Here is a 14,012-nt window from a genome sequence, read left to right on the forward strand (position 1 = left end):
CAGCAGAAGGCATTCAAGCCCTTTAAACCTCTTCTCAATGGAGCTCAGCGTTGAGCAGCCTCAGCACAACCAGAGCAGGCTGACGCTGTGACGGGGAGCAACACCCGTGTTATATTCTCTTCAAAGTTTCGTCACTATACCAGATAACACATGTTGACCATAACGGAAATGTTGGTAAAGTCGTCATAGTAATAACACAAAGCAGATTGATTCATAGGAATATCATTGTTTTATTTTGCGTTCCGACTAGGAAGGAAGTCTGCGACTTGAAGATTGGATTGAAATACAAATGAGATATATTTTACTAAAACGATCACTGGCACTCTGACATTAAGGAGTCATTCATCAATACGAGTTAAAGTGTGGCTGAAGCTTATTGTCCGACATCTCCTCAGTTTGTCAGAATAAGCGTACGCTACCGTACAATTTTCTTTTAATTCTCTTGAAATGGTTCCCTTTTTTGTATGGAAGACATCTAGGGCCACTGAAAAAATTAAGAATTCTGACTTTTTATCTCAGAAGATTAAAGTCAGAAATGTGTGGAAAAAAGTTAGAATTCTGACATTAAAGCCAGAATTATCAGAAAAAACATCTTAATTATGAGCTTAATGTCTTAATTCTTATTCTTTTAACTCATAAAATGGAAAGAAATGGATATAAGGAACAAAGTGACATTGCAATATGAAAAAAGAAAAAAACAATTTTCAACAGATGATGCCTTAAATTTTGCTGCTTTCCTGCCATCTTGTTAACAATTAACCTGGACTGATCTTACCTCTTTTTGTGAATCCTACAAGTATGGTTTTTTAAAATTTTTATTAGAAAGTTATTCTAATTGTAAGAGCTGGAAAATATCAGAAAATCTTGCTAGTAAATATTGCGATGTTCAATATTAGCTGCCATGTTTGCCTATTTCCTTCTTTCCTCTCTTTCTCACCCGTCACTTTCATCACTCTGCAACTGATTCTCAATAAGCTCTATCAGGACTTTGACTGAACCATGATTCAAAACTATATATCATTAATCTTTCTCTTCGCATTATGTGCTACTTTGTGTTCATATTTCACAAAACCTCCTTTACATTTTAGTCAAGTTTGAAATTTTAAACATGAAAACTAGTTAGGATGAGGATTTTTGCAGGAGAGAGTAGATTTAGCTTCTGGACTTCAAAAATAACATTTGATTAAAAATAATCAGCAGTTTAAGGAAAAAACTTTGATAAAAAAATTACTTCACTATCTGAACATGAAAAGAGTTAAAATGATTACAGTAATGTAAAGTCGCTCACACCTCGTTGATATTTGTCTGGAGCTCCATTAGCGACAAAACTGTTCATCAGTCCAAGTCACATTCATTAAGTCAAATATTGCCCCATTCAACCGACCAAATTAGCAACCCTCGTATTCCTGACTATTCCCATTACGGGAATACGCAATCAGTGCCAAAGGAAAAGCAGTCAGGGATTTCTCCAGGATCAGTTGATCTGTATGTCCCAGTCCATCGTCACTCTGACGTTCAGGTTGTTCAGTTTGAGCTTGCAGCAGGCTTCCAGGAACTCAAAGGAAGCAGAGACGGATTTAGCACCTGGTGAGAAAATCGGAACAAGGCTTGCTTAGCTTTGAATTAAAGCAACTTTTAAGGCAAGAAGCTTACAAAACTGACTTAACAATAGCTGTGTTTCCATTGACCATATGACTGCACTAATTGGAATTACGAAAATGAATTTGGTTAATGGAAATGCTGCAATTTAAAAAAAAAGTTCCCCTCTTTCACTAAAATGTTTTTGAGCTGTGATGAGGTGTTTTTAAAAAAAACTGTATCGAAATTGGTGTTTTTTTGCAAAACTGGCCTGGAAGCATTTTTTTTAGCATCACACGAGTCGCGTGATCGACAACCAGATGTTACTACTGGTGGAAACCACAAAGAAGACGACAGGAAGTGGTAGGAGGATGATGGCGCGGCATGTTCTTTAATCACTTATCGCGTGAACAAACTGATCCACGTGTGAGTTTCATTGCATTTCTTATTTAATTGAAACACCACAATTGCGAAATGCGTGTTGTTTAGTGGAATATTGACAAAGTTTTGGCCACATTTGTAATAAAAACACAGTTAATGGCAGGAATGGGAAGGATCAGAGGCCCCACTGGTGGTGTAAGGCCACTGCAGATACACAAAGTCAGCAAGTTATTTATTTATTTACTTTTACTTCAACGTGACTCCAGTTGGTCTGCCTGGGAGGCATCGATCAAAAATATAGGACTCTTGATCACTGATTTAGAGAGCTGATCAATTTTGCAAGAATGTAACAAGTAGAGAGTTTCAAAATTCAAATTGTTTCCAGCCTCAGAAAAAGATCAAATGTTTTTGGTCTAATTTCTAGTGCAAATATTTGAGTACCCTTGAATAAGAAAAAACTAGTTGATATTTCCTTAATATTGATACTTGTTACTTAATAAGTTACTTGTAAGTTAGTATACTTGAAATAAGACAAAACTAAGAAATTTGCACTAGAAACTAACCCAGAAATACTTGGTAAGATTCTGTGTTTTTGCTCTGTCTCTGCTGCAGAAGAGTTGCACAGGAAGCAGCCGAAACAGCCGTCATTAAATTTAACGATGTTCAAAACAAAGGAACCTTATTTTGTTTTGACATCGTTATTTAATTGATCTGTGTGTCCCAGATCCCAGCTGGTTTCATCATGCATTATGATCGGACGTGCTGTAAAACTAAAAGCTCTTCCCTCGGTACGAGTTAAATGTGCTCATTTCGGGGACGTCCTCACCTGGGACGTGGACATTCGCCGTGGTCGGCTTGCTCTTCACTCCCATGATGGAAACAGACTGAACGACGGTGTCACAGTCAAACCTCCCCTCTTCACTGGCCGAACTGGGAGGAGCAACCACAACAGCAAACGTCAAACCAGTCCGCGTTGAGTCAGCAGCAGAAGTTCTTCCCGACCTCAACTTGAGAATTTTCACGCTTTCAGGAGCGTGGCTCACCGGCAGAGCAGACGGCCTGACGCCATGCTGAACCGCCGCAGGGAGAAGGCCTTTTTGTCCCGGTACTGGAAGGAGTGGCCGTCGTCGAGGTACAATTCTCCGTCTGCACTGGCCTGAACATTTAGGAGTAATACAGGTAGAAATGTTCCATGTTGAAGCACAAGAATACTAACAAACTCTCGTAAGATTTAAACACATCTTGTCTGTTTATGGAGGACACTTCTGAAATATAACAAATTGGACACCAAATCGTATTGATCAAAAAGTTTGGCTTTGTTCTGAAAAACACACAGATCAGAAGAGCCACACTCTAACTACACGCACTAAAGCTAATTCAATTCAATTCAGAAATACTTTATTGATCCCAAAGGGAAATTAAATGTTTATATGTTATAATGTTTACATTTTCAAAGGGTTATTGTAGATGGTGCTGTATGCTACATGTAGTGATGAATGCTAAATGTACAGTATTTCCATTTAGGTGCAGAAAAGTGAGAAAATATCCGCAGTTTTAATTTGCGGATATTCATTTGTGGGGTCTCTCAAAATTTTGTTGCTTTTTCACACCGATGTTTCAAAATTTGTCTGATAGTTTTAAAACAAATTCTGACATTCAAGAGCAAGAACTTTAACCATGTAGAGTTTCACTATCCATATCTTCTAGAGGTCTCTTGAGACAAATATGTGGATATTTACTATAGTAAATTTGATATCATAGAGTAGCATTAAAATTTTGGTGTACAGTAAATATGAATATTTACTGTATGTTTACTAATATTTAATGTTTTTGGGAATAGCTGTTTTAAATCTGTTTGGTCTAAGCTGCTATTGTTACATCAGGTTTGAGTTCCAGGTGCTACCTGGGAGTTTAGGGCCACAGTGACATCTAGAGGCAGCTTCTGGTAGTCGGCCGTACACGTGCCGCTTCCCGTTGACCTGCAGACCACCGAGCCGCCCCGCTGAAACACTGGAACCTGTCAAAAGTAAACTTAGCTGTAAACACATTTAATTGGAGCAAGGTTTGATCTTTTGGGGCTCCTAGTACATTCTGTTTCCTGAATTCGACAACAGTGAGAAAACGGTGTATGCCATGTAAACCACAGCAAACGCTTACAGTGTCCAAGTTGACAGGAAGACTCAAACTCTTTCCTCCTTTGTACGTCTTTGCAGAGCTGATGTCGTACCAAATCTACGACAGAAAGAAATCTTTAGTGTCCCATATTCATAAGCGGTTACAGTTATAAACGCCTTTACCTCGTCGTAGCCAGGAAGTAAGACTTTGACTGTCTGAGCGCCTGGTTCCGTCACAGGACAGGCGAGCAGGGCTCCCCCTAAGTGAGACAAAAACAACTAACTTCAGACAAACAAATGTGTAATAAATCAATATGGAGAAGTGAATCGAAGAAGTGTTCATCACCAATCATGTACTGGTTGTCCTCGGTGAACGTGCTCTCCTCTCTTGGGAACTCCACCCAAAGAGGTCTGTAAGAGAATGAATGTTTTAAGTTTTTGTGCAGCACGAATAATAAATCTAATCCTGGTAAAAGTCACCCAAAGAGCCATATTTGCACTCAATTCAGATAAACAATACTTGTTTAGAGACAGAAATTTGACAAAAGACAACTTATAATTGCTGATAAATAGCTACTATGGGAAATTTGTTGTCATTTTTAAAGAACAGTTTTTTAAAAAAAAAATTTTTACTTCCTGGGGGGTGTTTAAATTAATGGAAAACACGTAAAAATTGTAATGACAGAATGAATACTTAATATTTGTGCAAAAAGAAAAAATACAAAAGCACAACTTTTTGAACTGAATGGCAAAAATAAATTTAATGGGACGTGCTGTGGTGGCGCAGGTTCGATTCCCGGACCTGGCGACATTTACCGCATGCCTTCCCCCTTTTCCTGTCAGCCTACTTTCATATAAGGGACACTAGAGCCCACAAAAGACCCCCTGGAGGGGAGAAAAAATAAATTTAAAAAGTGGAGATTCAATGCAGTTACTCCTTGAAAAAACTAAAACCATCTTGTATACTCGACATATTGTATTAGAGTCACTTCTGGCTCTTGAGCTGCAGGTTGCAGACCGCAGACAGAACATAGCACGTTTTTAGCTGTAGTTCTGTAGGTGAACAGCAGAGGGCAGCATCACTAACCTGACTGGAGGCAGACCAGCGGTGTGAGCGAAGTGGAAGAGAGTATACCAGAACGGCAACAAGCAGTACCTGGAAGCAGAGGAGTAACCAAGTAATTCCTCTTTTAATACATTTTTCACTAATTTCAGATTATGTTTTGCCAAATCCTTTGAAGGATATTAAAAATAGCATTTAAGTTTAAAAAAATGTCCAAAAAAAGACTTGCAAATTGTGGAATTTTAAGCATTAAATACATCTCAAAAAAATGCTCAGACGATTTTTTAATTAATTTTTTTATTGTACATACCGTTGTTGGATGGCGGTGCGTATCGCCGCGGTGACCTCTTCCCCAAAAAGCCAAGGCTCCCGCCGCTTTGTGTCGTTTGCGGAGTGGCCGCGGAAGAATGGCTGCAGAGCTCCGGCCTGGTACCAGCGCACCAACAACTCTGGATCTGGATCCTTAACAAACCCACCGACATCAGCTGGAACGCACAAAAAAAAATAAATAAATCAAGAAACTCTAATCATTAATTAGAGTGAAATTATTAAATGATTCTTGCAATGTTAAGTGTATTTATCAACTGACTTCTACTTAAAAACTGATTTTACATAAATCTAATCTACTCTTAATTCATTAACTGAACCTGGCTTAGTATAGCAAACATTTTTAAAGAAAAAGTGAGCCAATTCTTGTTCTTATTGCTGAGAATAGGTTGAATATTTAGTTATTTTCATCCAGGACCAAAAGAATTTTACAACTGTATGCCTTTCTCTTTTTAGGTTTTAGCTCTACAATTATTTAACTTACCTTTCCTGCAAAAAAAAACTGACGTCTTTATTTGTTTAATTAAACTTATTCTAGGCTTTGTTTATTGTTGAGCAGCAAAGAAAAACCATTATATTTGTCTTGTGGTTTTAGTGCGTTTAAAAATGATAGTTTTTCAATCCGGATAACACGGACAGTTTTTTGGGGGATTTAAAACATCATTAATTAAAATTTATAGTGACATTGATAAATCAAAATTTTTATCACGCTAAGAAATTTATCGCTATAAATAATAAGTGATGCAATAAATCTCCACCCACAAAAGAAATGCAACTGATGCGCAAAGTAATGAGATTTCTTTGAAGTAACAGAGCGGCTGCAAAAATGCGCGCTCAGATTTGTCGAAAACTCTTTTTTTTTTTTTTTTACATTAACGTCCACAATTTAAGCAGTAAAACCAAGACTTACCTCCACAAAATGCAATGCCTGTCAGGCTCAGGGTCAAAACCATTGGCAGTGAAATCTTCAGATACTCCCAGGTGGCTACGTTGTCTCCCGTCCATATTGCGCCTGCATCCGACATGAAAGCAAAACAGTCTGGTTCTGGGATCATGCAATTAATTCAGACCCAAACTCTAAAAAAGTGATCCAGTTTGAGTCCCTCACCCAGCCTCTGTGACCCAGCAAAGAAGGAGCGTGTGAGAACAAACGGCCTCTCCGAGCCTCCTGAGCGGGACATCAGACCGTCCGCCGTGGCCATGTGCTGCAAGAGCGCGCGATGACACGATTTAGCTTAAATAGTGAATGGGAATTTAGCTTAGGAGAGAAGACCTGCGGACCTGGTAGAAGCCGTACAGGTTGTGCAGCTCCCGATGCTCCCAGCCTCCGTGGTGCACCGCGTCCTTCGGCATCGTCTGCTCTGGCCCGTTGAAGACGGACGGCTCGTTCATGTCGTTCCACACAAACAGCGACGCCGTCGATCCCTTCATAACACGTACAGGATGTGATCGAGTCAGTGAACATTATTTTTTTTGTTTTTGCTTCTTTCTTGTAATGCTTTGCCTGTTGATAGCATTAAATCTTCTCCAATAATATTTTACATTTTCGGTTGGTGCGTTTCGCTTTCTCACTGCACTGTGACAAACGCTTCAAACCGATTCACCATCTCGCCTGTGGTGGTGTTGCGCCAAGAACCGCTGAAAGAAACGGCACGAAAACTTCCGAAGAAGATCAGCGCAACTTTCCTCTTCACAAAATGTAAACGACAATGGAGTAGCTTCAGATTTTAGCGGTTGTAGGATTTCTCTTTTGCTCTGGTGAAACACCAGCCATTTCTCCCTGTAGTGCGCATTTATTTGGACTCTACTGACCCAGAATGCCCTGCGCTGTAGTCCACTTCCTGCTTTTGGAGCGGTCTCTGGTCCGCTTGCATTCGAACCGCGCCAGAGTTCACTTCAACCAAACCAAGACCAGGGTCTTTAGGCAGACCAGAGTTCGCTTTTTTTTTGGTCCGCATCAGAGTTTGATTGCGTGTTCACACCTCCAAAAACGAACTGGACTTTCTAGACAAACGAACCAGAGTTTGATTAAAGCGGATTAAACATGGCTGGTGTGAATGCACCTCAAGGTTTTGAACCCATTTCTGTGTGGAATTGCCTTGATATTTGAATCAACATGCTGAGAAACCCAATCATGCATTTTGAAATAAAAATCTATATATTTTTTATTTTCTGGCTTGTAAAGAACTCAGGATGCTGTGAACTCCAACAACGTTCTTAGGGAATTTTCTAAAAATCAGAAGCCCATAGCATCACCGATCCTCCTCTATGCAGTCATATTCAATAAATACACGTCCGGGTTTGTTTAGTTTGTCAGATTACAAGTACCTTTGAAAAAAACAATCTTTAAGCAGGTATTAAACACACCCACCATTAAAGGGCCAGTCTTATGTATTTCTCCTGATCATGAGCCAAACTTTCTCTCTTGATCATCACCTTGTATTTATCGAAGCTGTGGCACCTGGAGTACCACGCTCGGGTTTCAGGACAACTGAAGTCAAGATACGATGACTCGCCTGTGAGAAAGGTGAAGACAATCTGCAGTTAGAAGAAAAAGCACTGAAAAAGTCCTTTCTTCAAAGTGTTCAGAGGTTGGTGCAGTTTCTGGTCAGGCATCACCTGGCCAGCATGTGCCCCGAAAGATCTGCCCCTCTCTGTCCTTAACAAAATGCCCTCCATCTCTGGCCTCACGGTAGAGCGGCCAATCAGGGTCGACCTTAATATGCGGATCACTTATCACAACCATCTGAAATTAAAACACACAAAAAAGGTTCAAAACAACAAAAAAATTCAGTAAATTGTGTGAATTTTTGCAACCGACCTTCCGCTTCTTCTTCTCCAGATGCTGCTGCAGAGCCGCCGGTTTGGGAAACAGAGCGGGGTCCCAGGTGAAATAGCGCTTCCCGTCCGTGTGCTCGATGTCCAGCCAGATGACGTCGTACGGGATCTCGTGGCGATCGAACCCGGCGTCCACGGCCTTCACGTCGGCCTCGTCGTTGTAGTTCCAGCGGCACTGGTGGTAACCGAGGGAAAACAGCGGCGGCATGGCTTGGTATCCTAAATGGCAAGATAACAAAAAGTGTTTTTTTTTTTTTTTTTTTTATAGAAGCTCAAGTGGTTCCAATAAATTTGCAACCACTTGCGCACCTGTGAGCTCAGCGTACTGCCTGAAGAGCTGCTGCGGCGCGGGCCCGAGCAGAATCGTGCAGTCAATCACCCCGCTCTCCGAGAGCCAGTGGACGTCGGTCTGGGCGTCGGTCTGAGGCCGCAGCCGCCTCCTCTTCACCGGAGGTGTTTCGCCGTCCTGCGAGACGGAGAGTTTGGCGCCGGAAATCATTTTGCACATCAAAATGTTGCTGTGGATTGCGAAAAGTTTAATAAAACCAGTCACCGCCTTTTTGTTTTGGGGAAAATGTTCAACTTTTAACCAGATGGCATTCAGAAAGATTGGTATACTTAACTAAAATGAGCAAAATGAAATAAATAAAAAACAGTAATTAATTAGGAAACATTATAACTGGAACTATAATGTGCACTAGTAAAACTAACAAAGACTTATTGAAATTACAGACATATATACGTAAAAAAAAAAAAAAAAACATAATTATGGGCTACTTTGTCTCATATATAAAATTTTATTACATTTGGGCACAGGTGGATAGATTTGCCAAAAAAATGTACTTAAGAGTAGAACTACTAGAGAACTACTACTACTAGAACTACTTCAACGTACTTTCAGGTAAAAACTAGCCATCCACGAACTTGCTCAAGCAAGAGCAAAAACGTATTTGGTACAAAGGCTACTCAAGAACAGAGTAACTAATCAAAACTTCAGGCATTCAATATTTAAAAATTACATCATCAGATGGACCAAAATGTATGTGGAAATTTTAGTATTTTAAAGACCAAAATGAAAATAACTTGCAAAAAAAAAAAATTCAGGCAAAAAACATTTTTCCATATAAAACGTGTGAAACTTTACCAGAAACAGTAGGTGTGTGTCCCTCTGGTGAGCGACACACACCTACAAATTTATTCTTTATCCAGTGAAGTTACTCTCAGTGGGTTGAGAATCCAGACGTTTTACTCAAGTAAGAGTAGCAATATTTAATAATAAAATGACTCAAGTAAAAAGTGCATCATAGGAAAGATACTCCTAAAAGTAATCTGTTTTTCCAAAAAGTTACTCATGGAAATGTAACTAGTTACTACCAAACTCTGCGTGTGGGGCAATAACATGACAAAATGTGTATAGTAGTACAAAGCAGGGTAAGTGTGTAATTACTCTTGAACGTGAAAGCTGTATAATATTGCTTCTCCTTTTTTTTTTTTAACCAGTTATTTGTTATTTCTTACATTGTGTGTGAATTGTGACACAGTTATTTTTTTGTTTTTAAGCATATGCACTGACTGACGGCACTTCTTAAATTTCGTTGTTCTCGTGACAATGACAATAAAGATTTATCTTATCTTATCTATCTTGAAAAATAAGCAATTATAGAAAAAAAAAAGCATTCTCATCTCACTGAAAAAAAGCTTACCCGAGGGTCAGAAGGGGAGTACTGGATGTTTATAAATGTGTCCGACGCGTTCAGCCAGAACACGCCAACGGTCCTGTCTGGTTTGTGAGCCACTATCAGTGGCACGGATCCGTACAAACCGAGCCGGCAGTACAAGTCGGCGGCGAACACGTCCAGGTTGTATAACCGGTAAGGTTCGCCATCGCTGCGGGAGGAAAACGTTGCTGATGTTACAGTTGAAGTGACGACCACTGACGATGTGAAACGTGATCACCTGGTGTCTCTGAGCCGCAGCCTGTCTGCGTGCTGCGGCAGACCGTAGACGTGCTGGAACCCGTGAAGGCAGAAGTCGGCGCCGAGGCTGCTGGGACCTGGAGGAAATAAAAATAAAAATACAGCGCTTCAATAACTAAATCAACGTTCAGGATTTGTCGTCGTAATAAAGATGAAACCCCAAAAGCAAGCAGTTGGTTACCAAAGGGCTACAAGCTCAAGAATCAAGTCAATGACTTGAAGTTTTTTCACATTTGTTGAGTTTTAGCCTCAAACGTTTATTTACTTTGAGGGGATTTTATATGATAGATCAACACAAAGTAGAACGTAACTTTGAAGGAGAAGTGAAATCTTACATGGTCTTAGTTTTTTAAAATAAAAATCCCCCCCAAAGTTGGGAGTGCATTTGTATTCCCTTTACTTTAGGTCAGCTATGCTAGCTTGACTTTGACAACCTTGACATGTAGATGTGCTGTGGAATTTGGTGCATATCGGTTCAGTTAAAAACAATAAAGGCGACACTCACTCCAACTCTCTGACAGATCGTCAGTGGAGTTTAAATTAGCTAATTTGGTAGATTAGTACAATAGTGATTAATTATTAATAATCACATTAATAACCACAAAATAAACATCAATCCTGAAAACATAAAACTGTAGCTGAGTGAATGTTCTGTTTTTTGCGCGGGAAACGTTTGCGTGTTTTTTGGTGTTGAATCCTGATGCACTAGTAACATTGTTGTCGATCAGTTGCTATAGCAACGGGTTCGCATGTTGCGCAGAGGAGAACAACGTACAGCTGTAACTGCAGTACCCTGCTATGTTTCGGTCACTAGCACAATAAATGTTTGTGGTTGCAGCGCAACAACCGTGAAAAGATTGAAGGCTTAGTCAAAGTTTCGGAATACAAATAGAGAAGAAAACAAAAAAGATAGAATGAAATAAAACCCAAAGCAGGTGCAAACCGTTTGCTTTGATGTCCTCAAAGTTCCTAAAAGTTTCCCTCCACAGTGAATTCTTGTCGTCTTCAAGCTGAAACAGAAGCAGAAAGCAACCAAGAGGCCAAATGAAGTTTTTCATAAAGAGCAGCCTAAATTTGCAGTTTGAGTTTTCTTATTTCCTCACCTTACTACATAGTGATGAAGCCAGGTAAAAAAAACAAAAACAAACACAAAAGATACATTTTATGTTATTATTGGACCACCAACTTTGTTGGAATGAAAAGATTGTCTTACAACTTCACCTGGGTTTATTCTGCAAGCTTTCAAACCACAGTTTGTCCTTGGAGTTGAAGGTGACGATCACTTCCTGATCACACAGAACCTCCAGCCGGAAAGGGAAGTGCCACATTCGGACCTGGTGTCGCCCCGAAGACCAGGAGAGGGTGACGGAGTCCTTAGTCTTGCTCTCCACTCTCAACCTGCAAAAAAAAGAAAAAGGTGAGTTTCCAGTGATGCAGAAATGCTGAACATAATGGGAACAAGGAGTTATTGGAAGTTCAGTAGCTCTTACTGTTCACTAGGAGGTTCCCCAGTCAACACATCTGGAACTCTGTAACGGGTTTTAATGGGCCGGATCTCGTCTATTACGATCCGTACGGTGTCGCTTTTGCAAGGTGTCAAAGAAAGAAGCAGTCTGGTCTGTGGATAAAAAATTTTAAAAAGTGCATGAAGAAAATTGTTTATTTGGATTGTATGGTAAGGATCTTCTGATAAAGACCAAAGAGGCAGAGAGAAATTATATTAAAGAGCTACAACTGTATAAAAGTCATAAAAAATATATACATCTACATGACATCACGAAGAATGAGTGAAATTTCAAGAATTTCCACCAAGAAATTTATAAAATTTCTTCCAAGAATTTCCTTCCTTCTTGAATTTCTTTAACAGAAACACAGAAATTCAAGACCAGATGAGAAACGGATGAAAGCCGGTGACAACCTGCTTTGAAAAATTCAAATATCTTCGGCATAGAGAGTCATTTTGTGCTCTCTGTCTGTTCAGCCTTGACGCCTGATGTGAAATGATGCAAACGAAAAACATCTCAAAGTCTTTTCATGCAATTGTAGAAGTTTTAAACATTAATATTTTCACAAGCTTGTGGTTATTTTTAAAGCAACCTTTAGTCTCAGTTAGGAAGTGCCATAAATTTTTATGAAGTACAAAAATAACTTTTCCTTATCAGACAAACATTGGCTTCCCTCAGCCAGAGGATTATGTTTTCTAACGAATGATTAAACATAAACAGCACAGTACATGTACAACATTGAAAATATCCTGGTACAATTGTCAACAACCACTTGACCGTTGATGCTAATGCGGACGCAGTCTGTGCTAGGGCTCATCGGCTTTTGTATTTTCAATCGAAAACGTAAAAGTTTTAATGTTGACACCCTTTTTATGAAAACGTTTTATCCCTCAGGTTTATCACTGGACTAATCCTGGCTCTGTTTTGTAAATTGAGTAAATTACTCCCAATATAAAGTATATGTAATGTGGAAAAAAAACAAAAAACATGGCTATGTTTTTCCCTGTTGAGTTTCAGTAAACCAACCTTTGTGCCGTCTTCCAAAAGCTCAAGACGTGCGCCCTTCTCCGCGAGGACAAGGGAATCCAAAAGAAGTCGGTATTCCAGGTTTGGACCCTGGATCTGTCGCCTCAAAAGCAGAGAGATATTTATAAGGGCATGGATCTTTCTCAATCAAAAAAAAATCACATAAAAAATGTTCTATTACATTACAGTGTCATTTAACATACCTGTAAAAAGCAGCATTCTCACTATTTTTGAATTTCTCCTTCCCCTCATCATTAGGGACAACACTGAAACCCAGTTATAAAATAAAAGATTACACTCATTATTCAGCTATTTAAAAAAAAAAGGTGAATAAAAAAAGTTTAAAAAACCTACAATCTAGTGAATTAGTAGAGCCATATACTTTTCATCTGATAGAAAGGCATTAAATGTGCAAGTCTAAACTTTCTCCATTCAGTTTTATTCATCAACATATACCAAAGGTCAAGTTGCAGGACAGACATAACATGAAGCAACATGCAAATACCTAATAATAGGTTCGCTCTTTGCCGCCATTTCAACCAAACTCAGACAGAAACAGTTTCCTGTCGTCCTTTCTCCTTCAGCGAAACACAATGACTGGTTTTTTGTTGAGTTAAGGTGTTCCTCCTATTGACAGCTGAAGGCTGAGCGTGTAGAAGAAGGAAGTGAGTGCGTCAAATCCGCAACAAAAATCAAACGTACGTGAGGATTTTCAAAATAAAACGAAATCCTAGGTCGTATCAGTGGATGCGTGGCGACTCCGCCATATTGTGAGTGGTAAGCTTGGCAGTAAAAACACATAATAATAATAATAACGCAAGGAATTTTTTTTTATTTAGTAAGAAAAAATATATAGATTTAATACAAATATAAGTACATAAATTGACACCGGAAACTATTCTACGTCTATTAAATTTCATTAACTCTTAAGTTCCGCTATTTTGTAAAGAAAAAAAAAATTATTCGAGGGTTACGTGTTTCAAATTCGCATTAATGTCTCTTAATATCTTTTCTTTTCTGTTTTTAATCATCACTTAAACACATAATTATATATTAACTAACATACATACTCCAGAGAATAATATTTCCATACTTGTTCCAAAAATGTTTTGGTTTGAATATCTCTTGTTTGTTATTATTGAAATCAAACCAGCTCGCTACAAAAGGCGCAGATGATCCACCATAGGACCAACATCGAATCGTT

At 39.1% G+C, this 14,012-nt stretch overlaps 1 protein-coding gene across 1 annotated transcript; it reads right to left on the minus strand.

The window, feature by feature from the left end:
* Positions 1 to 216: 216 nt before the first annotated feature.
* On the minus strand, positions 217 to 13,462 carry LOC102225304 (neutral alpha-glucosidase C). Its single transcript, XM_023352607.1, has 25 exons — positions 13,314 to 13,462; positions 13,012 to 13,074; positions 12,809 to 12,911; positions 11,768 to 11,895; positions 11,499 to 11,675; positions 11,381 to 11,384; positions 11,221 to 11,287; positions 10,258 to 10,354; positions 10,005 to 10,188; positions 8,611 to 8,767; positions 8,285 to 8,520; positions 8,083 to 8,209; positions 7,900 to 7,979; positions 6,745 to 6,888; positions 6,572 to 6,668; positions 6,374 to 6,475; positions 5,447 to 5,621; positions 5,161 to 5,229; positions 4,420 to 4,484; positions 4,257 to 4,333; positions 4,117 to 4,191; positions 3,863 to 3,976; positions 3,003 to 3,115; positions 2,786 to 2,889; positions 217 to 1,584 (listed from the first exon to the last, which is right to left on the minus strand). The coding sequence occupies exons 1-25, from the start codon at positions 13,340 to 13,342 to the stop codon at positions 1,475 to 1,477; spliced, it is 2,697 nt and encodes an 898-aa protein (XP_023208375.1). The 5' UTR covers positions 13,343 to 13,462; the 3' UTR covers positions 217 to 1,474.
* Between the last annotated feature and the right edge of the window lie 550 nt (positions 13,463 to 14,012).

The sequence above is a fragment of the Xiphophorus maculatus genome, chromosome 19 (genome assembly GCF_002775205.1).
Source record: "Xiphophorus maculatus strain JP 163 A chromosome 19, X_maculatus-5.0-male, whole genome shotgun sequence".
Lineage (NCBI taxonomy): Eukaryota > Metazoa > Chordata > Actinopteri > Cyprinodontiformes > Poeciliidae > Xiphophorus > Xiphophorus maculatus.